General features: G+C 30.9%; 5 protein-coding genes across 5 annotated transcripts; 3 read left to right on the top strand and 2 right to left on the bottom strand.

The window, feature by feature from the left end:
* Nucleotides 1-7247: 7247 nt before the first annotated feature.
* OCT59_021438 (uncharacterized protein) lies at nt 7248-7680 on the bottom strand (the record flags this gene model as incomplete). Its single annotated transcript, XM_066146523.1, has 2 exons — nt 7248-7562; nt 7639-7680. The coding sequence occupies 2 exons, from the start codon at nt 7678-7680 to the stop codon at nt 7248-7250; spliced, it is 357 nt and encodes a 118-aa protein (XP_066005650.1).
* Nucleotides 7681-13106: 5426 nt separating this feature from the next.
* On the bottom strand, nt 13107-13580 carry OCT59_021437 (uncharacterized protein; the record flags this gene model as incomplete). Its single annotated transcript, XM_066146522.1, has 4 exons — nt 13107-13143; nt 13227-13267; nt 13345-13387; nt 13471-13580. 4 exons carry the CDS (start codon nt 13578-13580, stop codon nt 13107-13109), a joined length of 231 nt encoding a protein of 76 aa, XP_066005649.1.
* A 3459-nt stretch (nt 13581-17039) lies between these two features.
* OCT59_021436 (uncharacterized protein) lies at nt 17040-17981 on the top strand (the record flags this gene model as incomplete). Its single annotated transcript, XM_066146520.1, has 2 exons — nt 17040-17315; nt 17757-17981. 2 exons carry the CDS (start codon nt 17040-17042, stop codon nt 17979-17981), a joined length of 501 nt encoding a protein of 166 aa, XP_066005648.1.
* A 2713-nt stretch (nt 17982-20694) lies between these two features.
* On the top strand, nt 20695-21692 carry OCT59_021435 (uncharacterized protein; the record flags this gene model as incomplete). Its single annotated transcript, XM_066146519.1, has 2 exons — nt 20695-20700; nt 20997-21692. The coding sequence occupies 2 exons, from the start codon at nt 20695-20697 to the stop codon at nt 21690-21692; spliced, it is 702 nt and encodes a 233-aa protein (XP_066005647.1).
* A 900-nt stretch (nt 21693-22592) lies between these two features.
* Nucleotides 22593-24496, top strand: OCT59_021434 (uncharacterized protein; the record flags this gene model as incomplete). Its single annotated transcript, XM_066146518.1, has 3 exons — nt 22593-22966; nt 23075-23330; nt 23393-24496. 3 exons carry the CDS (start codon nt 22593-22595, stop codon nt 24494-24496), a joined length of 1734 nt encoding a protein of 577 aa, XP_066005646.1.
* Nucleotides 24497-24648: the final 152 nt, after the last annotated feature.

Here is a 24648-nt window from a genome sequence, read left to right as displayed (position 1 = left end):
TTAGACGAACCTATTTCAGTACTCGGAAACAAACTCCATGGAAAATTTCGTACAGGAGACATAAGATGGAATCCCAATATCTGTGTTATCAAAAAAATGATCCTCTCACCTGAACAGCCTCCTACGTATCTTCTTGATGGGCCACACGGGCGACTAGGTGTATCCAGATGTGTGTATACCCGAAAAGAGTTGTAGGTTGTTCTAGAAAATGAACATCCCCCACCTGACTCCGTGATAAGAGGGCAATCCGAAAGATTTGTACCTGAGCGAATACTCCAGCATCGCATCAGGAAGGGTCAAGACCAGTACCTAGTCAAGTGGGAGCGATACCCAGATACAGAAGCCACTTGGGAACCTGCTAACTGGTTGGAGGAGGATGTCCCTGATTTAATTCGCAAGTTTTGGGAATAAAAAATAAATATTCCCTATTTTTTGTCTTCTCGATTCACGTCAGAAACTATCAGGATAAAAACATTCTTCCCATTACAGGTAAAGGCAATATGTTCGCGTGATTCATGGACATCATAATTGTAACGTTTCAGACACGTCCGGCTCAATCCAATCTCCCTATGCTTGTAATCGCTTAAAACCGCGAGATTCTCAGTGATTACACAATCAGGGGTTAGTTTGATTGACACACCCTTTACCATGCTGAATGTCCTACCAGATCCTGGAGCACCAGATATGTTATGTGTAATACTTTTGTCGATATCCAACCCTAATTCCTCAGCGGCTTCCCTCTGAATAAAAGACGCATTAGCACAAGTATCAGCTAAACATTGAATCGTTTTCCCATTGACCTTCCCATCCAGCACTAAAAGATCTTTAATATTCTCCAAACAAGCTATGTCAATATCCATCGGGTCATCTTTTCTGATATCCTCTTCTTGTTTTTCCTTAACTAGATCCTCCAGAATTTCCGTACTTTTACAAACAGACTTTAACTCTTCCCGAAGAATCTTGCGGAGTAATTTCCTAAAATCTGCAGACTTTAATAAACTTAATGAATCATTCTTGGTGACAGCTTTTATAAGTGTAGGCTTACTACTAGTAACCTTCAAAGGGATCTTAATAGGAGTCATTTTAACTGATTTTTTGGAGCTGATTTAAGAAGTTTTGAGATATTTACGCCCTTATCTGAGTTTACTTTTTTTTTGTACTTCGAACCGCACAAATCCGAAAACCACCTTCCTCATCGGGAACAATTTTCAAGTCATCAAAACTCACGGTATTAGTATCAATATTCATAGCATCATTATTAAGATCAAGGTTTCTCATTGCTCGGGCTAATTCCAAATCATCGCGTCTATCTTTAGCCTTCTGAAGTCGCTTTGGAAATCTTTTAGACGTCTCATATCCCATAATAAAATCAATAACATGTTGATCATCCTCCCTAATCCACCCAAGAGCATTAGGGTCATTACCAACATCAAGTAATGGATCATCCCAATCGGGATCAGGATAATCATCATTTTTTTGTTGGATAATGCGTGGCTGTGGCTTTGGCCGAACAGGTTTAATCTGTTGTCTATAGACTGGTGGTTTACGAACTGCCTTAGATACTTGTAATTGTTTAAATTGCGCCTAGAAATTCTTGGTAAGTTCTTCGGCTTGTGCCTTAAGTAATTCATGTAATCGTTCTTGAGTAATAACGTCTGTTGACCTTTGTATTACAGCACCTTCGTGTGGAGTTACAGGATAAGTATAGCCAGCCAATTCCTCTTTTTTAGCCTTTTCAATACCCTGGCGCCTTTGTAATCCATAGAACATTTCACCCTTTCATCGCTCAAGATCACTCAATCTATCGATTAATATATTAAGAGGTGCCGCCCCGATTCTAGAAGCTTCAATAACGTTTTCTGGCAAAAGTCCTCTATAAAACTGGTCAGTAACTATGATTTGATTATATCCTACAATATCCCCAGCCCTCTCAACTCGCTTATAGTAAGATCGAACAGGTTCACCTTGTTCCCGGTAAAGGTTACTTAAATTGTATCTGAAGTCTTTCTTACACAGGTTAGAAAATTTGTGCGCATATGCATAAATGCTTGATCCAGGAGAATCCTATGTAAGACTATCGGTTGATTCTGGACAGCAGCATTAAATGGACCTCCGTGATTTCCCAACCCATTAACGGGTTGATGAGTAGGACGTCCGCCCGCATGTCTCCACTACTCTTCAACTTTAAAATTCGTTCTAATGATATCAGCACGTGATGGGAAAAATGCATCTCCAACGGTTACCACCGCATTAGCTGCAATTCTTGAATATGCATCAGCATCAGACCCGGATAAGTAAGTACCAACATGTAATCCATTAGCAACTTCAGGAATAGCCAAAGCCCTAAATGCTCGATGAGTGGCACTGGCTCCACCATTTGCAGCAGCCACTAACCGAATACTCGAGAGTTCCCAATTTTTTCCAGTAAGTTCTGCATCAAACCACCTCGCTGCTTCATCTCTCATATAGCTACGAAGAACTCCCATCGCTCTCATCCGACCAGGAGGCGCACCGGCATCATCCAATAGATCAATACTAACGGTATTAATATACCCTAAAAAGTTATCAATAAAAAGATTAAGATCTTTATCTTCCCGACCATGAAATATGGGGGCAGCTATACCAATGGCAGCCATATCGTATTTTGTGGATGGTTGAGAGGAGATGGAGGAGGGTTTAATTGTCTAATTCGAAACTATTGTACTTGGATACGCAGAGCGGCTATTTGTTGGAAAAGTTGATTCTTAAGACGTCCCAATGTCCGAATTCCAAAAAGAACCTGATTATTGGCATATACAAGCCGATTTCGTGCCACATTATGCTCGCCTAAAGCTCTATTACGTTCACCTATAGCTCTATTACATTCTCCTCTCATAAGATTATATTGCTGCTGAAGACGACGATTAGACATCCGCATACCACCAAACTCACGTTCCAATTCAGCCAAATTAGCTTCTAAACCAGTAATAGTATCTTGTACGATATTTAGCTCATCTTGTGTAAGACCTAACAAACCTGTTTAAACTTCGAGTTTATCTTGTAATTCATCGCGTTCTTTTTGAGATCGATCACGTTCTGCTTTTAATATATCGCGTTCTTCGTATGTTTCTCTACAGTGATGAATTAATAAATTAAGAGCATGTTTAAGACGATGGTTTGCATTTTGTACATCTCGATTAACAACCATGCGATCACTGACAGTTAAAAAATCTGTTAGATCCTTGATTACCGCAACTAATGGTATATTATTCATATCACGCAAATCCCTAGGAGGCGGTCCAGTAGACTCTGAAGGAGTATAAATTGCAATTGGTGTCAATGTCGACATCATATTTAAACTAAGTTAGAATGAAATTCAAATGGATCTTTATGTATACAATTTGGATGAGTACACGACCGACTCAAGACAAGGTAATGAGTTTGCCCCATCATGGCCTTTCCGTCTTGCTGTAGCAGGAAGTTCAGACTCGGATAAGACAACTATGATCATTAATTTGTTAATGGGAGACAAGAAGGCAAAAGCAGATGGTGAAAAATATATATTATGTGACACAGTACTTTTAGTCGGCAGATATCTCGATGAACTGAAGTGGGCAGTCGTATATGATTTTTTTTTGAAGAAGAAATTCTGTTTACCGCAGTAACCTATAGTGAGATTCCAAATGTTGAGGACTTTGACCCTATCTAGGAAACTGTGGTAATCTTCGAGGATCTGATGGACGCACTTAAAAAAACCTAGGATCTCATCACTGGATTCTTTACATACGGACGACACAAAAATATTTCATGTATTTATGTAGCCTAAAGATTCTTCGCCATTCCCAAGGCTATTCGTGAAAATGTCAACTACATCTCCCTGCATGGAGGCCATGGAAGTCTGACTGATACTAAGAGGATTATCTGCCAGTATACAGAAGAATCGGAGTCATTAGCTCCAGTAATCGATGACCTTACTCTGCAACGTAATTTTGTAGTGTTCGATCTCAGAAGATCCAAGAACGATCTGTTATCTATTCGGGTTAGATGGGATACTAGTCTCAGTTCGATCTCAATTCAATCCCCATTCGATCCAAGTTTGAACCCAGTTCGATCTCAGTTCGATCCGATTTTAAACCCAGTTCGATCTCAGTTTGATCTGAGTTTGAACCCAGTTCGATCGAAGTTTAGTCCTTATAGCCAGAAAGCCGTAGCTGAAGCAAAAAAGTCCTTCCAGCTAATCGAGTTTGCTCGGGTATTTCCATCGCCTAAAGAGAGAAAACACCTCCTCGTATCTGGTGTTATAGCTAAGAACGCAGATACCTGGATTAAGTACGTCTTTCGGGAAGCCTACAGACTATCTGGTAAAACTCTGAGATCAGACTTCCAAAAATTCTTAGCAAAAGTATGGGTAGAACCACAAAGACTGAAATTCCAAAACCTGAGACCGTAAAGGAGTTATTCTTTCAATATGAAGTCCTGAAGTCTAGTCACCCTCTGGATAATAAAAAAATAATAGAAGGCATCGGGGTCCTTTTACAGATCTTTTCTAAGGGCCACATGGACCGTCGAGCATTACGAGTAAGGATCAATAGTATTTTGTAAGAATCTGGTTGCTTTAGCAACCCATCTCGCGAAGTTCTTCTGCAGAAGCCCTAAGAATCATGGCACTTTTTTTACGTCCTTCGAAGTTAATTCGTAGCATCCTAGCTTTTAGCAATAGCTCCTAAGGCTCGAGAAGCAAAGTTCTTAGTCGTATTTCTTACATGACTTACATAATTCTCATAGAATGTAGTAAAGGGTTCATCAATACCATCTGAATATGTATTCTGTAAGAACTGATATAAGGCAATTTCCCCACTGTCACATCCAATGGCTATAAGCTGTTCAAGAAGTCATTTCCTAGTATCATCGTATGAATTTCCGTCCATAATTTTCATATTCAGTTTTTGTGTGAATAATTGCGTAAAATCTGCATTACTTGCCCGACGGATAATCTGAACCAACTTATTCCTGGCAAGTTCCAAGGCTTGTAAAGGTTCACTCTTGTCGCTAATCTTCTTTATAATCTATCTGTATAACACGCTGGATAATCCTCTATGTGCTGTTTTTGGAGTGATTACTCCACAGTTTTGGCACTAGTTTATTATAATTGATGTTGACATGGCTATCTTTCTTTATGTAAAAAAGAATTATTTAAATTAAGTAACTATTCAGATGACCGACCATTGAGAGGACTGATCATTAGGAAGCGCAGTCCTTGCACAACTTGTCCGTTAAGTCACTTGGGCTTACAGGCATGAGACATTCCCTACACAACTCAATATTAAGCTCTGCAAGTCTTGGGGCATGGTCCTCCAAAGTTCGTGGATGACTGGGAAAAACCGAAGGAAAGTGTCCCGTTAGTCGTATCTTGCTGTAAGATAAAATCATCATATTCATCTTGGTCAGCTTGAATAGCGGCCCTGATTTGTTGTATATCATTGAAAGTTAACCGCTGGCCATCAAGATTTTCCTCATTATAGCGTGTTTCATTGATGATTTCCTCTATAAGCTCCTCCTCTTCAGAATGAACAAAATAGTAGTCCTCGACTACCTCATAGTTACTCTCAATCAGTTTATGATACCATCAGGAAATTATATAGTGCGAAAAGTTGCGCAAGTTTACACATCATAATATTTCGTAAGCTTCCAGACCCGCCGCAAGTTTGCGTAAGCGTAATATTTTGTAACTTTTTAAAATATTTCGAAATATTACGATATGCAAAGCTTCGTAATTTTACGATTTGTAATATTCCGTAATTTTGTGGTTCGCAATATTTCGTAATTTTACATAATATTTCATAAGTTTTCAGACCCACCGCAAGTTTGCGTAAGCGTAATATTTTGTAACTTTTTAAAATATTTCGAAATATTACTGTATGCAAGGCTTCATAATTTTACGATTTGTAATATTCCGTAATTTTACTGCGTAATATTTCGCAACTTTTTAAAATATTTCGAAATTCTATAATGCGTAATGTTCCATAATTTGACGATTTGTAATATTCTGTGATTTTACACAACTTAATATTTCGTAATATTTCAAAATATTTCGATAAATAATACTTCATTTTCTGTACTATAAGTTTATATAATGTATGTTTTATTAAATATAATCATAAAAAATTACAAGTATTTATTAATATATACAGAATACATAAAAGTAAAAAAAAGAAAGAGTAGAGTAACAATATTATTAGACGTAAAAAGAAGAGAAACAGCTATAGTAACGTTAGTATTAGATATAAAGATAAAAAAAATATTGTTATTATTGTTAGTATTAAGGTAAAAAGAGTTAAAGAAACAGTAAAAGGAGTAAAAGAAACATGGATATTATCGTTAGTATTAAAGTACAAGTAAAAAGAAATAAAGGAAACGTAGATAGTATTGTTAGTATTACGACATAAAGTAACAAAGAGGTAAAAAAAAAAACGCGTTAATATTAAAATAATTAGTATTAATAAATAAATATTTCTATATCTGCAAAGTAATTGAACAAAAGAATAAAGAAATAAAGAGAAAGGAAAAAATAAACATGTTGTTAGTATTGTTAGTATCGTTAGTATTAAAGTACAAGTAAAAAGGAATAAAGGAAACATGGATATTATTGTTAGTATTACAATACAAAATAACAAAGAGGTAAAAAAATGAAAATAATTAGTATTAATAAACAAATATTTCTATACCTGCAAAGCAATAAATTATGAAATATATGTAAATATATTGTATATAATTAAAGAAATAATAGAAAGAAGAGACAAAAAAATTAAAAATATTGAACAAAAGAATAAAGAAATAAGAAACAAAAATAAATAAGATAAAACCGCGTGCATGATTAAATGATTAAATGATTAAATCACATGCAAGGATCAGCCTAATTTTGATTGGCCAGAAAATACGATATCGTAAAATTACGGAAATCTGCATTTTAAAAAATCACAGAAATTGTATATACACAATTACTAAATATTATCCCCTCGTGATAAATTAAAAATTATCAACACAAATTCAACACAAATTTAACAAATTTAACGAAATTTGGCCAAAATTAACAAATTTTTACCAGAATTATCAACACAAATTGAACACAAATTGAACACAAATTTCAGCCACGATTTATTTATGTCACACCCGTGTTGCTAAGAATTAATAACCATTTTATTTATTAAAACTATATTAATTATAGTAAAAAAAAATGCTATTACGTGTGATATATATAAAAATAATATTTATTTCCTATGCAACCCATAATTCTCTAATAAACTATTTACATACTGACCTTCCTCCTCCGTGTTATAAGAGTCAATAGAAAGTATATCATCGTCAGCTATGCCATCGATTGCCGCCACCATCGTTGGCCGCACCATCGTTCCGGCCGCATCATCATTAGCCGCACCATCGTTAGGCCTACCATCGTTAGTCACACCATTATTAGCCGCACCTGCTCTATCATCAGCTGCTCTATCACCACCATCATCTACATCATTACCATCATGAGAATCATCGTCTGAATGTGTAAATTTATCCCTATTTTCCAACTTTTGCTAAAAATCAATAAATAAATAAATAAACTGTAATTCAAATAATTCACATTTTGCAAATTGTAAATTAAAAACTTACTAAGTTGTTGATTATCTTCGACTTCATTATACTTTCGCTCATTTGAATGTTTTGATTATTAGGATTTAAGTACGTTTCACATATGCTAATCGCATACGCTATTTGTGTTTTTGAGGGATTTTTATTTTCTTTTCGCAACTTATCAATTATCAGCGACATATATGTCGTAGGTTGCCCATCTTTAACCTTTTTAAATAGGTTGTTGTAACATCTTTTCACCTCCGCCTTACTCTTTCATTCCTGAATCTTTGACGGATTAGCCTGAGTGTTAATAGACGGTAATTTATGCCCAGTCGCTTCGAAAACAGAATACATAACGTCTTTAACTCTAGACGTGAACGTCCCTCGTATGCTTCTATGTTGTTGTACTAACTATTAAAAAAAAATGTTAGTATGAAATTTAATAAAATTCATAATTGCTTTAACTTACAGTTGGGGCAATTTTTTTTTCGAAAAAAATAATCCATTGATTTTTTTTGAACTGGCGCATAAATTCTGGATTTTCGTCTTTTAAATATTTTTCGGTAGCGAGTTTGTACTCGTCTTGCGAAGGATAAACAAAATTTTCAAATAAAATTTTCGACACCTTCTTAACGAGCTCCTAATCAAACGAGGTTAGCATTTCAGGTTTACATTAAATAATATTCATCTTTATTACCTTTACATACTCTGGATCTATTGTATTATTATTATTTTTGTTATTATCGTTGAGCTTTTTTTCTATGCTCGAAAGACGGGTTTCGAGATTTTTTTGTCCGGTGATAAGAACTTCAAGCTTAGAAATTATCTGCGAATTGGTTAATAGTTTTTCTATTGTTTTTTTATTAACTTTAACAATAAAATATAATTTAACTATATATTATATAATTTCTTTTATAAAAAATATGATACATATCATGTCATATATACCATCAACGCTATCGTCGGATATTATAGCTCAAACTTCTCGGCTTCGCTACCCTCAGTACTACGTTTTGAAAATCTTTCATTATCGTCAATTCTTCGTTTCTCGCCACGCTTTGTAGCCGTTATGATAATAAATTTGAAACGAAAATATGAGAAAAAGGAGGAAATATATGAAAAAGAAAAAGAGGAAATATATGAGAAAAAGGTGAACTAGAAAATTCGAAAAGGATGAGGAAAAAGGGGGAAATACATGAATCAGAAATTCAGAAAAAGGAGGCAAGCTGTCGTAAGGTAATTTCCGCCATTCTATACTAAAAAAGAAAAAAAACTTGCGAAATATTGCGAAAAATGGATGAACTAATGCGAAATATTACGAAAAATGAATGTACTAATGCAAAAATTTTGCATCGTGATATTACGAAAAAATATTGTAACACTTTCATAAGAGAACTTTAAAAAAAAACTCGTCGTAAAAGCACATAGTACAATCGAAATATTAATCAAATCCAATTTATAAAAAAATAACATGTTACACATGTTGGGGCTTTTATGCATGGAAAAAAAAAGTTGCAGCCAGTGAACTCATTTGGCTGATCAGATTGATAGTGATCTTGAGCGCTTATAACCTGATTATCGCATAAATTTGTGGCTGATCATCCGTCCATTATTGTAAAAGTAATTTGCCGTGTTAAGCCAATAAATTTGCGGCTGATTATCAGATGATTAGCCGATTGAATAAGCCATCCGAATTCTTACAGCCCGTTACAGCAAATTCAAAATATGCGAAACACTCAGCACTTTTGCTGTCAGATTCACTTGGCAGGTTGCCGGCAAATTGAAATAGTAAATAAAATAATAAACAATATTTATATGGTACATCATAGACTTGTTACATTTATTTTTAGATTTGCCAATCCACAAACTCGGCAAGTTCCCGACAGCAAAATTGCTGAGTGTTTCGCATATTTTAAATTTTGCTATAATGCGTAAAATTGCGAATGATTCCGCGATATTAGCCACCAGATTCTTACAGCCAGTTCTATTTATTAATGCGTAAATTTGCGTAGTCGTGTCTATTCAAATAACTCAATCAATTGTAATCCATTCAATTAATTCATTAAATTTTTACAATGAATTTGCAATATAATTTTATTAGCACACATAATCTCATATAAATTAAATAGCGAATTGATACTTTTCATCAAATTTGACGCGTTAATTTAGTAACATGAGTTTCAAATGCCCCCTTTGTATGCGAATATTCAGTCAACGCTTTGCATATACTCAACACGCCCAAAAATGCTTAAAAAATGTAGAAGTAGAAGTAGAAGATGATGATGATAATAATGATAGTGAAAAATATAGCAGTGAAATGAATACAAGAAGTAATCTAAGTAGTGAATATGAAAATGATAAAGTTGAGGTAATTATGTTATTCCAGATTATTCTTTTTAAAGAAAAAGCTCAATAATTATGTTATTCCAGATTATTCTTTTTAAAGAAAAAGCTCAAATTATACTAACTCATTTTGGTTTATAATTTTAGGTGGATGATGATAATAATGTACAAAATATGTCATTTGACAGTATTGGAAGTGCAATATCAGAGATGAGCCTTGAAGATAGTAACTTTGAAAATATATTAGATTTATCTGAAGAGCCTAAAATTTTTGAAGAACCCAAAAATCTCAATACCAAAACTTGCACAGAATTTCCTAATGATGATTATAAAGATCTAATGTTATTAGTAACGAAATATAAAATAAACAATAAAGGTGGTAATGAAATAATACGTTTTTTTAATAAACATTCAAATCTTACAGAATCACCATTACCAAAAAATATTGAACAGGGACGAGCATTTATGAATAATATGCAGTTTTCTAATTTAGAATTTAGTAAAGTTCTTATAACAAAACATAAGGATAAAGATTATTTTCTTTATTATCAAAACTTAATACAGTGCATCAAAAATATCTTAACTGTTCCTGACATAACACAAAATTTTGCGCTATCTTACGAAAACTATGAGGTAAATAGTAAATATTAGTTAATTCAATAATTTAAATAATATTTATTTTAATTTATTTATATTATTTTATAGTATAATAGAGAAAGTATTTACAGTGAACAAAACACTGGAAAATGGTGGAAAACTACGCAAGAATCCTTACCTACTGGTTCCAAATTATTATCAATTATTTTATATTCTGATGCAACAACTACAGATACATTAGGAAAAAGTCAATTGCATCCAATATATATTTCATTAGGCAATATCCCAATATGGCGTCGTAATAAACAGGATGCAAAGCAACTTTTGGGATATTTACCAATTTTAGAAGCTGCAAATAAAGATCTGGTTCGTGATACCTTTCATAAATCTTTACGTCATTTACTAGAACCAATTATTTTATTAAAAGATGGTATAGACCTTTTTATAAATAATGAAAATACCTGGTTTTATCCTAGAGTTTCAACTATTATTGCAGATTGGCCAGAAGCCACAAGTTTTTGTTTAATTTATAAATCCTCCAATTCAAGCCTTTCATGTCACTCCTGTTTAATTAAAAGGGACAATCTTGCAAATATAAACTTATCGGTTAATGATGTAATACTAAGAACTCATGATGAAATGCGTAAATATTTTGAAAATGATACACAAAAATCTGTTTGCATAGAATCTGTACCTAATTTTTTTTGGGATTTGCCGTAAGTATGCAAAAGTAAAAATAATTATAATAACATATATATATATTAATTATAAATATTTATATTATCAAGGAATATAAATATCTACTTGACTACTGTTCCTGACAGAATGCATCATTTAGATTTAGGTTTATTTCGTTATCAAATTATCTTCACGTGCGATATCTTAAAATTGCAACATGTTAATGGTAATAAATTAGTTGAAGAAGTAGATTGCCATCTAGCAGCAATTCCACGTTTTCCCGCCATTAAAATTTTTTCCAATGGACTGCAGTCAATTGCAAGATTAACTGCTAATGAATATCAAAGTTTGATGAAAGTCATGATATTTGTTATTAATAATTTATATGATGAAAATAATAACGAAGTAGATAATTTTGTAAATAATGATGATCTTGTGAAATTGTACGAATATTGGAATGAAATGTATATTTTAAGTAGATATGAAGAATTTAGTGAAAGTGACTTGGAGAAATTTAATGTATGTATTAAAATTTTAGTAAAATCGAAAATTTAAATTAAATAAATTAAATTAACATTTAAATTTTAGGATGCAATACATAGATGGGCGCGGATGTTTGTCAAGGCTTTTAAATTTGTTTCTCCTTCCAATTTGAAGTTGCCTAAATTGCATTCATGGGTTTATCACATTATTGACTCAATACGATCTTATGGCGCAATAAATGGCTATACCACAGAAACTTACGAAAGTCTCCACAAATATTTCGTTAAAATACCCTACCGAATTAGCAATAAAAAAGATGTCAAACCTCAGCTTTTACGAACTGTAAGTATTTGGAAATTTATTTATTGTATATATTTATTATATAACTTAAGATGGAAATTAAATTAATAGATAAAACGTCAAGCAATATCTATTAGAACACAGGTCGAACAGATGTCATTGTCGCAAAATTTGCCTGGAATTTTTCTGGCAAATTGAGAATTATCCCGGTAAATTGGGGTAAATTGTGTTACAATTTTGGGATAATGGAGGTCTTACAATTTGGCAAATTTTGTCAAAATGGCGGAATTCCTACAGAATTCCTAATTCAAATGTTGAGAAATTTTTCAGTAAATTATCATTAATTGTGGGAAATTTTAGGTAAATTTTTAGTAATTTTATGTAAATTGTAGTGAATTTAGTCAAATTTTTAGTAATTTTATGTAAACGTAATGTGAATTTAGTCAAATTTTTAGTAATTTTATGTAAACGTAATGCAAATTGTGGTGAATTTAGTTAAATTTTTAGTAATTTTATGTAAACGTATTGTAAATTGTGTAAATTTTAGGCAAATTTTTAGTAATTTTATGTAAACGTAATGCAAATTGTAGTGAATTTAGTCAAATTTTTAGTAATTTTATGTAAACGTAATGCAAATTGTGGTGAATTTAGTCAAATTTTTAGTAATTTTATGCAAACGTAATGCAAATTGTGGTAAATTGTAGTGTATTTTTAGTAATGTTATATAAACTGTTGAAAATTTAGGTGAATTTTTCAGCAATGTTGTGCAAACGTAATACAAATTGTGGAAAATTGTGGTGAATTTTGCATTTTTTCGGTAAATGTTAGCTAAACTTTTGATAATTTAGTGAAATTTAGGATAATTTTGGACAATTGAGTGTAAACGGTATAAATGCAACATTTTCAGAGACAATTTAGTGAAATTTTGGACAATTGAGTGAAATTTAGTAATAATTTTAAACAATTTAGTGTAACCTTACGACAATTTAAAACACTGTTTTAATAATTTCACATAATTTATTATAATTTTATTTATTAATAAATGTACAATTATTATTATTTAACGATAATCTATGGATAATCTGCACCTCTAATTCATTCATGTATCAAATGTCCAGTGCCAAAGTAGAAGCCAGTGTAAACCTAAAAAAAAAAGAAAAAAATGAAGCGTTAATAAACGTTTCGTTGAAAAAAATTAAAATAAAGAAACATTTCGAAGTATATACCTTCGAAATGTTAAATTCCATACGTTCAAAGACCGTTGAACCTAAAAAATAAAAAAACGAAATATTAATATACATTTCGTTAAAAAAAATCAAATAAAAAAAATATTTCAAAGTATACCTTCGAAATATTGAATTCCGGTTTGTCCAATGAGCCGCCAAACCTAAAAAATATAAAAAAAACGAAACATTAATATACGTTTCGTTGAAAAAAATTAAAATAAAAAACAAACATTTCGAAGTATACCTTCGAAATGTTCCTTTTGTTTTCACTGTTCCCTTTCGTTTTTCCCATTCGTTTTCACCTTCCCCGTTCATTTTCACCTTCCCCTTTCGTTTTTCCTTTTCCCTTTTCATTTTTTCCTTTTATTTTCGTTTCCTCTTCCCCTTGTGTTTACTCTTTCCTTTTCGTTTTACCCTTTTCCCCTTTCGTTTCATCCATTCCTTTACGTTTTACCCTTTCCTTTTCGTTTTATCCTTTCCCTTAAAGTAAAATGAAAAAGAAACAAAAATTTAATAAATTAGATAAACAAAAAAAATGAAAAATTCCCCTAATTCCCTTTCCCTTATTACCTTTCACCAAAGTCCAGGTCGTAATTTCATCCGGCATTCCTACAAGAAGGAAGAAAAGAAACGTCAGTTAACGTTTCTTAAAAAAAATAATTAACTATTAAGTTTCGCAACACAATGTTGTGAAACTCACCGGTTCGTTTCGAACTCCATCATCAAACGTCTGGCGTTCCTACAAAAAGTAAAAGAAACGTATGTTAGTATCGTTTCTTTAAAAAAAAAATAATAATTAAAAAAATAAGATTCGCAATATTGCGAAACTCACCGGTTCATTTCGATTTCTATTATCCAAACGTCTGGAACCTACAAAAGAAAAAAGAAACGTTAGTTAACGTTTCTTACAATAAAAAAAAATAAAAAATTAAGTTTCGCAATGTAACATTGCGAAACTTACCGGTCGTTTCCATCATCCTAACGTCCAGAACCTACAAAAAGTAAAATAAAGAAACATTAGTTAATGTTTCTTATAATAAAAAAAAAATAAAAAATTAAGTTTCGCAATGTAACATTGCGAAACTTACCGGTCGTTTCCATCATCCTAACGTCCGGAACCTACAAAAAGTAAAATAAAGAAACGTTAGTTAACGTTTCTTATAATAAAAAAATAAAAAATTAAGTTTCGCAATGTAACATTGCGAAACTTGACCAGGTTCGTTTCCATCATCCTAACGTCCAGAACCTACAAAAAGTAAAATAAAGAAACGTTAGTCGTTTCTTATAATAAAAAAAAATAAAAAATTAAGTTTCGCAATGTAACATTGCGAAACTTACCGGTCGTTTCCATCATCCTAACGTCCGGAACCTACAAAAAGTAAAATAAAGAAACGTTAGTTAACGTTTCATTTAATAAAAAAATAAAAATAAAGTTTCGCAAGACACTGTTGCGAAACTCGCCGGTTCGTTTCGAACTCATCCAAACGTCCGGCGTTCCTACAAAAAGACAAAAGAAACGTTAGAAACGTTTCCTAAAAAAAATAAAAAAAAAATTTAATTTTTTAAAAAAGAGTTCGAAGAGTTTCGCAACTTACCCTTTAGTTTCCTTATTTCCCAAACTCAAACACCGTAAATCCTACAAAAAAAAAGGAAACATCAGTAATGTTTCCTAAAAAAAAAGAATTTAGAAAAAGTTTTGAGGTGAATGCCTCGAAACTTACCATTTCATTTTTCCAAGTTGAATACGCCGGAAAGACCTATAAAAAAAAATAAAGGATCGTTAAAAACGTTCCTTATAAAAAAAAAAATTTTTATTTATTTTTTTTTTTAGTTTTCGAAACGAAAAGCTACCTTTCAGTTCTTCGTTTCCCGAAATCAAAACACCGGAAGCCTACACAAAAAAAAAGGAAGCGTTAGAAACGTTTCCTAAAAGGAATTAAAAAAAAAAATAAGTTTCGAAGCGAAACGCTTTGAAACTTACCCATTTCCTGGCTTTCCGAAGACGAATACCGAAAGACCAAAAAAAAGAAAGTATAAGAAGCGTTAGAAATGCTTCTAAAAAATAAAAAAAAAATTATTAAAAGTTTTGAAGCGAAACGCTTCGAAACTTACCCATTTCATTGGAAGATTCCGACGCTGATTACATAATTAATATGGTTATTGTTAATAATAGTAGGAAGGGAAAGGGGGAAGGGGAGAGAAAGAGAGAAGGGGAAAGGGCGAAGGAGAATGGGAGGGAAGGTGAAGGTGAAGGTGAAAGAAAGAGGGAAGGGGAAGGTGAGAGAAAAAGGAAGGTAAAGGGCGAAAGAAAGGAGAAATAAAGGCCGTGAGAAAAAAAATTAAGCTTTTTGCTAAAAAAAGCTTAATTTTTTTTTCGTTATACCGCAGTTGAAGCTGCGGTAATTATTAAGTAATATCACGTGACGCACGTGATATATAATTTTATATAAATAGGGGCATTTTCCCTGAAAAAAATTTTTTTTTTTTATTATAATTTTTTTGATAGATGTATATATATACTTATATATATACATATATATATATCTATCTAATAACTTTACGAAAAGCCCCTCTCTGTAAACAGGTAGAGGCCATAAAGTACCTATAGGGGGAGAGCCATTGCTGCTCCCTCCGCCTGTTTATAGTGACAAAAAGAGGGAGTCTTCAGTAGTAAGGTTTTGTATAAATTAAACAACACATCGTGTTGATACATTGTTAATATTAACAATGTGAATTTAATGTTAAATAATGCGTTAGAATATAAATATTATAAATTTAATAATGTCCGTAATTTTAATAAAAATTATCCTAACAATTTTAATGTAATTAAGTGTAATGCTACATTATCCTGTGTAATTGTAGTATTTTTTTTGTGTTTTTTAGTGCAATTCTGCGTTTTTTAGTGCAATTCTGCGTTTTTAGTGCAATTCTGCGTTTTTTAGTGCAATTCCGCATTTTTTAGTGCAATTCCGCATTTTTTAGTGCAATTCCGCGTTTTTTAGTGCAATTCCGCATTTTCTAGCATAATGTTACATAACACGAAATTTTCTAAAAAATATGATAATTGTGGTACTTTTTAGTGTAATGCTATTTTGTCTAGTGTAATTGTGGTATTTTTTAGTGCAATGCCGCATAATTTAGTATAGTGCTACATTTTTTAGTATAATTTAATGTAATGTGGAATTTTCCAAAAAATGTGATAATTGTGATGCTTTTTAGTGTAATTTGGTGAAATGCTACATTTTCTAGTGTAATGCCATATTATTGAGCATTTTCAAAAAAAAAATGTAACATTTTAACATTCTGACGAAAGTAAAACATTTGACCAAAAAAACATAAAATTTGCTAAAAATATGCAACATTTGACAAAAAATATAGAATTTTCATAAAAAAATGCACCATTTGCTAGGAAATCGAAATATTTGACAAAATTTGATTTTAATTGACAATGTTATAACAATTTTATGAAATGTTATTACAATGATATCACATTGGAGATAAAATGTGGCATTTTCATAAAAATGCACCATTTGCAAGAAAATTGGAACATTTGACAAAAAAAAAGCAAAATTTGATTTTAATGACAATGTTATAACAATGTTACGAAATGTTACAAAAATGTTACATTTGAAATATAATGTAGCATTTTCCCAAAATTTCATAAGATTTGCTAAATCGGATAATGTTGTAACAATGCTATTCCAAAAAATTGCTCAGCGTAATGCAGCATTTTCCACAATTTCCCACATTTTAGGGAAAATGGGGAATTTGCATTTTTGAATTTTGGACAATGGCGCCCCTTCGACCTGTGGAATGTCTCAACATTTAGTGAATCCAGCAAAAACACCTCGCACTTGTAAATTTTCTGCAAGACTCTTTGATTTCTCTTTACAAGATGCAAATACATTTTTTAATGAAAAAAAAGATTCCGTAGACAATAAAATGAAGACCGGTTTTGCTAGATTTATAAGTTGTCTGGATTCATATCTAGATTTACTTGATGGGTTCACAATTATTGGTGAAACCCTGAATAAACATATACGGATCGGTAACACTGGAAAATGGTGCCATAATGCGTGCCACAAACAGGTATCATAATAAAGTATGGTTTAGCGACATAGCTATTTCAATGGATTCTGAAGAATCAAATGATTATATATCAGACAAAGGACTTTCACTGGTAAAAAAATGGTCTATCCTACACATATCCTACACATATCTTACATATATCGGGTACTCAAAATGTAGAAAATCATACACAAATAATACACATATCATACACATATCGGGTACTTATATATATAGTATACCTATTAGGTACCTGATATATGTATGATATATATATTAGTACCCGATATGTGTATGATATGTGTATTATTTGTGTATGATTTTCTACATTTTGAGTACCCAATATGTGTAAGATATGTGTAAGATAAATCATTTTTTTACCAGTGTTTGTTATGGACAGGTATTTTTCCAATTTATGTAATAATTTATTATAAAGTATTAATAAATATTTATTATTTATAGGCCTTATTGTTAGCAGAAGTATTAACAGACCCACCGCTAAATCTCGCATTAATTCAATGGTACGATTTTAAATCTAAAAGGAACCCATATTTATATGGATGTCCTCACTTAAAATTGATAGAATTATATAACTTTGTAGCTATAGAGTCTATACATGGTGTCGTTCACATAGTACCCCGATTTGATAAACAAAATGAATATTTCGTAAATAAATATATTTTTTAGTTACTTGATATAGGAGTTTTGATTTATTTTAATAAAATTATATCCTTAAAGAATTTATGGTCACGTTTCCTATATCATAAATAAAATGCAGATTTATTTATTTAATTATTAACAACACGGGTGTGACATAAATAAATCGTGACTGAAATTTGTGTTCAATTTGTGTTCAATTTGTGTTGATAATTCTGGTAAAAATTTGTTAATTTTGGCCAAATTTCGTTAAATTTGTTAAATTTGTGTTGAGTTTGTGTTGAATTTGTGTTGCGTAATTTTTTATTTATCACAAGGGGATGATATTTAGTAATTGCATGTACGACGTACAAGATTTTTTTTTATGATTTTTTTAAGAAATGTACGCAAAATATTTAATCAGAATATAATTGTTTTATTTTTAAATATGATATATTGATGATTTTTTTTAAAAAAAAAAATTGATTTTTTTAAAATTCAATAGAATGTGCTAATAATAAATTGGTTTATTTTTAAATATAATATATTGATATTTATATTTAAATAACAGATTTTTAATTATTTTTAATTGAAATCAAACTTTTTTTAAAAAAAATTAAAATAAATTAAGTGATTTATATTTATATTTAGAATCATGATATTTATATTTAGATAATCCATATCCGCATGAGATTTAATTAATATGTTTAATGATGAAAAGTCTAATAAATTAAATTTTAATTAAAACGAGAAATAAAATCAAACCAAAGAGGTATTGTTCAAATTTTATTTAAAGTGACATTTTACGACTTTCTTTCAAATTTTTACTCATCCCAAAATCAAATTATAAAAATCAAATCTAATCTAATAATGCCTCGCCACACACGTCGTCGTTTCCACTATAACGTCCATTGGAACTGGGCTATGATGGATGAACTTGTTGACATACGCCGAGACAGAAACTGCGCCTACCACAATATTAATGGTAGAAGCCGCCAAGATTTTTGGGACTCTGTTGCCAATAGGTTCATATGACTAATATCTATAATTTCTTTAAGAAAGAATTTAAATTCAAATTAACCAATCCATTTAATTGAATCAGAATAAATAGAATATTTCGAACGAGGGTTTCCGGGCAACAGTGCAGCCAAAAGTGGAGGAACCTCATCAGGGATTACCATGTAAGTAAATAAATTCAATTACATTCATATAAATTAAATGTATTTACCGAATATTCAAACTGATTTTGATATTTAGAACTATGTCCTTTATCGTAATGGTAACCCTAGGCGGCGGCTGTGGATGTGTACTGGCGCAAGATATTATCACGAATTTAGAACGAGATTTTGGGAGAGGCCGGGTAATTATACTATAATAAAATTTATAATTAATATTTACGTTCATGTTTTAAATTTGATAAATTTGATCAATTTTAGTCACGCGTGACGATCGTAGGGCAAGGAGAAACTTACCTACGTATCGTAGAAGAAGATAATTATTTTTATTTTTTTATTATTTATTAAGTGAGTAGCTAGGCCCAGTCCGTACCAAATATCGGCTGGAGACTCACATTTTTTTTGGGCTGTGACCGATACTGACGTCCACGCCGTACAGCCTGGGTACTATTTTATAAAATAGTAGCAAACAAGTATCAAATGTGTATTTTTTTTATTAAGTTATAATAAAAATTAGAATTTACTTTAATTTTTAACATAAAAATTGTAAATAATAAAAAATTCGTAAATAAAAATAAATTTGCTTTCCCAAACTTAAAAAAAAAGGTGTTTATATAAAAGAAAAGGTGTTTATATTATTTTTGATTATTCAATAGTATCACATGCCCCTTGTATACGTTCTACTGCATATGCAGTTTACAATCTCGTAAATTTTCGAAATATTTCAACCGTAATATTACGCAGATTTACAGTTTCGTAAATTTTCGAAATATTTTAACCGTAATATTACGCAGGTTTACAGTTTCGTAAATTTTCGAAATATTTCAACCATAATATTACGCAGGTTTACAGTTTCGTAAATTTTCGAAATATTTTAACCGTAATATTACGCAGGTTTACAGTTTTGTAAATTTTCGAAATATTTCAACCGTAATATTACGCAGGTTTACAGTTTCGTAAATTTTCGAAATATTTTAACCGTAATATTACGCAGGTTTACAGTTTCGTAAATTTTCGAAATATTTCAACCGTAATATTACGCAGGTTTACAGTTTCATAAATTTTCGAAATATTTCAACCGTAATATTACGCAGGTTTACAGTTTCGTAAATTTGCAGAATATTTTGACCGTAATATTGCGTAAATCTTACGATATTGAAAACTTACGTAATATTTTAACCGTAATATCACATAAATTTTACGAAATTGTAAACTTACGTAATATTTTGAAATTTTTCGAAATATTATGCCATAAACTTTCGTAAACTTACAAAATCGTAAACTTACGCAATTTTTCGCGCTATAAAATTTCCTGATGAAACATTAATAATTATGATAAAAAAATATATGTATTAGTTATAATATTTATTAATTTAATTAATAAAATATTAAGTTAAAGTTATATCATTATGATTTAAATTAGATATTTAAATTAATGTTTAAGACTTTAAACTTTAAGATTACAATTAGAAACATAAATTTATAATGTATCACTTATAATTATAAAACATTATAATAGAAAATATTTAATAGTATTTAATTGTACATTATTTAATTTGACTAATAATATACTTCTTATTTATAATAATATGTCAGTCTAAGTCATATTGCTAACAATAAAATATATCAATCACCGGACAAATCCAGTCACATGATGATCAAATTTTTTAATTAGTAATGATCTACATATTACATCACCGATTTCATATAAAAATCGTCAAATAACTGAAGTTTCATACACAATAAAAAAATTATTGGCTGGTTAATAAGAAATGTGACCTAGTTACAGATCAAAAAAAGCCTTTTTTAAAAGTAGGTATGTTGTCAGAATGCACTTTTTGAATTTAGTTTAAGAGGATCTCGGCTATAAGGTTACTCACAATTCACAAAGCTTACGTATAAACTTTTAAATTCTGAAATATCTTTAAATAAAACACACGAAAAAGCCCCAAAAGCTTCACTTTTAGGAATATCAAGTATTTTACCAAAAGGAAGCGAAGAATATTGTCTTTTTGATAGTGAAAACACGGAATCTGAAACTATATATGATGATAATTTTGAAACTGAAATTGAACAAGTTACTTTTTCTTTGGGTGAAGAATATTTAAAAAAAGTTATTGATATAGAGGATACAAGTGAAACAGATAGTATATTTGACGATGATTCAATTTCAGAAACAGATTCGGAAGATAATGATATAATTATTGAACAAAAAGCATTTAAAAATTTAACACAATGTGTTATTGTTGATAAGATCGAAGGCCATATTAAAAGATGTGAAAATTCAAAAAGTTTTCGAACATTATGGCAGCTTTGTGGTGTATATCAAATAGATGGGAAAAGCATTGTTGAAGCAGATGGTGTATTAGAATGGCTAGGCGTTTGTAGTTATCATTTTAACAATAATCAAAAAAATCTTCATGAGCCGGGCTTTAAACAATTAAAAGACACAAGTCAAAGTGTATTTTATCGAAGAAGATGTTTATTTTGTGAAAAACTTTATTATTTTTTTACACGAGGCACAGGATGCGAGAAACATTCATGGAAGATAATTGAAAGGAATGTTCAAGTGGTCTGTAATGGCTAATTTAATTGTAGCGCGTTAGAACCATACAATTCTTTATGTGAACGTGCTTTTGATAAAATTAAAAATCCTCAATATGTATGTTGTAATTGTTATGAACATGAAGGAGGACATTTTCACACTAGACCAGGAAGAGGTCGAGAAACACTATCATGTAAAAAAAGGGAAGACCATAAGAGGGATATAAAAAAAAACTTGAAAATGTTGGCCAATTGGCTTCTACATGTCACAAATAATGAAAATTTTGAATATCAGAAAAATGTTCTTACGGCAATTTTGCCACAAATTAGTCCATTTTTTAATGCAAAAAATAAATCTACAATGGTATCACAACCAGACATATCTAATACACTCGATAAATCTCTATATTCTAATCACAGTGCTCCAAGTTATTTTATATTAAAAATAGTAATGAAATTAAACCAAATTCCTATCGAATTTTAAGAAAAGGAGTTGAATGAGCTAAAATATAAAGAAATTGGCCGGGAAATGGAACAAAAACTATGGCAATCATATAAATGTCTTAAAAAAAATATAAATAACTTACAAATTCCAGAAAGTCTTAATGATTATATTAGTGTATTTCCTGGGTCTTTACCGAATTTTTTTGAGTCCATGCTTACAACAATATTGGAAAGAAAGACCGCAGAATCCAACCAAAAATGACTCCTAAAAGAAAAATCATTAAAGGAATTAGATTCGCAAAAAATCAACCATCTTCTTTCTTTATTAATTTCAGCTTTAATTAATTTTACATTTCCATACCTAAATTTGTGGCTATCGAATGTATTAGCTTCATTATGCCGATAACCAAAATTATTATCTTCATTGCATGACCTTTTAACCAAATGTTCTATTATTAGACATACGAATAGACATGAACGAAGATTGGAAAAAATACGGATGAAAAGTGCTGACCCTTCTAAATGCCTATTGACCAAAAAAAATGTTTTTAATTTAGCTGTGATTGATAATATCGATTTTAAAGAAAGAAGCTTTCAATTTGGAAATATCTATGATGTAACTCGAGGTACATCACATGCTACGCTAAGAATGGTGTTTCAGTTTTCATTACCGGAAGTTATTGTTAAAAAATCAGAACCAATACGTGATCTAAATATTGATACACAAATCTTTGGAATATCACAAGAAATGCGCGATATTATTTTCAAAATAAATGAAATTTTTATAAGTTTGCTGGCATTCCGGTACAATGAAAGACAAGAACTAGAATACAATAAGATTGATCTTACAGCAATAAATTCAGAAATATTAAGGTAAACAGAATTCGGCTGTAATCTTCTACCTCTAAACGTAGTCATACTAGAACCAAGTGGATCCCCAAATGATAATAACAAAATCTTACGTGCTACGGAAATGTATAGAAGAGATTTTTCTTTGGAGGAGAATGATTTTCTAGATATTTGTGCAGATGAGGCGATATTTAGACTATTAATTAAATGCCGCAATAAATCAGAAAATATACGGCCTATTCTTGGTCAGTGGCACACCTCAAAGGATATGATGAGTGCCTTGGTTACATTATTTTCAAGTTACGGAATATATGATTTGGCTACAGCTTTAGGTGTGAAATTTTTGGATAAATTTGCAGCTGTTATTGATTATCGATCTACAAGAAGGGTTTAGAACTAATCTGGGTTGCAGTTGGAGCAGCCATTAATATATACTTACAAAAAAGTAAGATTAAAATCGAAGAAATATTAACTTGTCCTGCAAATGAGAAAATATGCTTAAGAATATGGTACTTATATTATGAATGGTTTGCAATATGGAAAACTCATCTTACCGGAATACGCTGTGGAAATTATGAATTACAAAAATTTGGATTAGCAGCTTTTGCTCCACTTTTTCCTGCCACGAGAAAAAGCAATTATGCTACTTCTGTTACACATTTTCTTGCGAATTTAGAAAAATATCCACTATTAGAAAAAAAACTTCATCTTTGTACTTCTATAAATTTAGCAAGAGAAGGACATTATCCTGCTTTTGACGAAGCGTTAGAAACTCATAGTGTTGCTTATATTAAACAGAATATTACTGGAAATTCGTGTAATCAAGAAAACTTAGAGTTACAAATTAAAGCAACTCAAGAGGAAAGAAATCGAATAGATACATTATTAAATGAATTTTTGGGTACTTACACATATCAACACAAGGATCACAACACAAATAATCGTATTGAACCATTATGGAAATTAGTGCATGATTTATTAGAAGCATTCGAAATGGATAATCCTATTAATTATGATCTTTTCAAGAAAAACTCTCCACCCCAATTGAATCAAGAAGGATTAATAAAAATAAACCAAGCATATATGGATGGATTAAAGAGAATCAAAGAAATTTTTCGGCAAGAAGTAATAAAAACTGAGGCAATTAATACTAAAGGAAGAAGGGTATTGTCAGTAATGAAAACTAAAATTTCTGATTTATCAAAAAATAAAAAACCAAGAAAGAATACTGTGCCAAAAAATAATGGGAATCAATCATCTGGTGTATTGCCCATTCAATCTAACGAACAAGTTCTTCAGTCAGTTAAAGGTAATTTAAAAAGAGCGAGTATTGAATTAGACAATCAAAATGAGCCTCAACCAAAACGCCAAAGAATTAGAATTATAACAACTGAAGAAGAAAAACAAATCTTAAGTTGCTTGTTACAAAAGGAAACAATACCCACAGAAACTGAAATTAATGAAGTCTTAAGTAAACTATCACAAGAATGGAATATTCAGCGTGTTAAAAGGTATTGGAATAATAATATTAGGCATAAAAAGAAAAGTAAATAGGTAATATCTTTTTTTCAAAGCAATAAAGTCAGGCTGTAATATTGAAAAAGTGTATTTCTATTACAAAAAGTGTTTTTACATATATAAAAAAAAATCTAGTGTGTAAACTAATTTTATAAGATAAAGTAAACGTAACTGGCACATCTTTTTAC

Source organism: Rhizophagus irregularis, chromosome 30 (genome assembly GCF_026210795.1).
Source record: "Rhizophagus irregularis chromosome 30, complete sequence".
Classification (NCBI taxonomy): domain Eukaryota; kingdom Fungi; phylum Glomeromycota; class Glomeromycetes; order Glomerales; family Glomeraceae; genus Rhizophagus; species Rhizophagus irregularis.
Note: the sequence above shows the minus strand (reverse complement) of the source record. Positions and strands in the feature narration are given on the sequence as shown.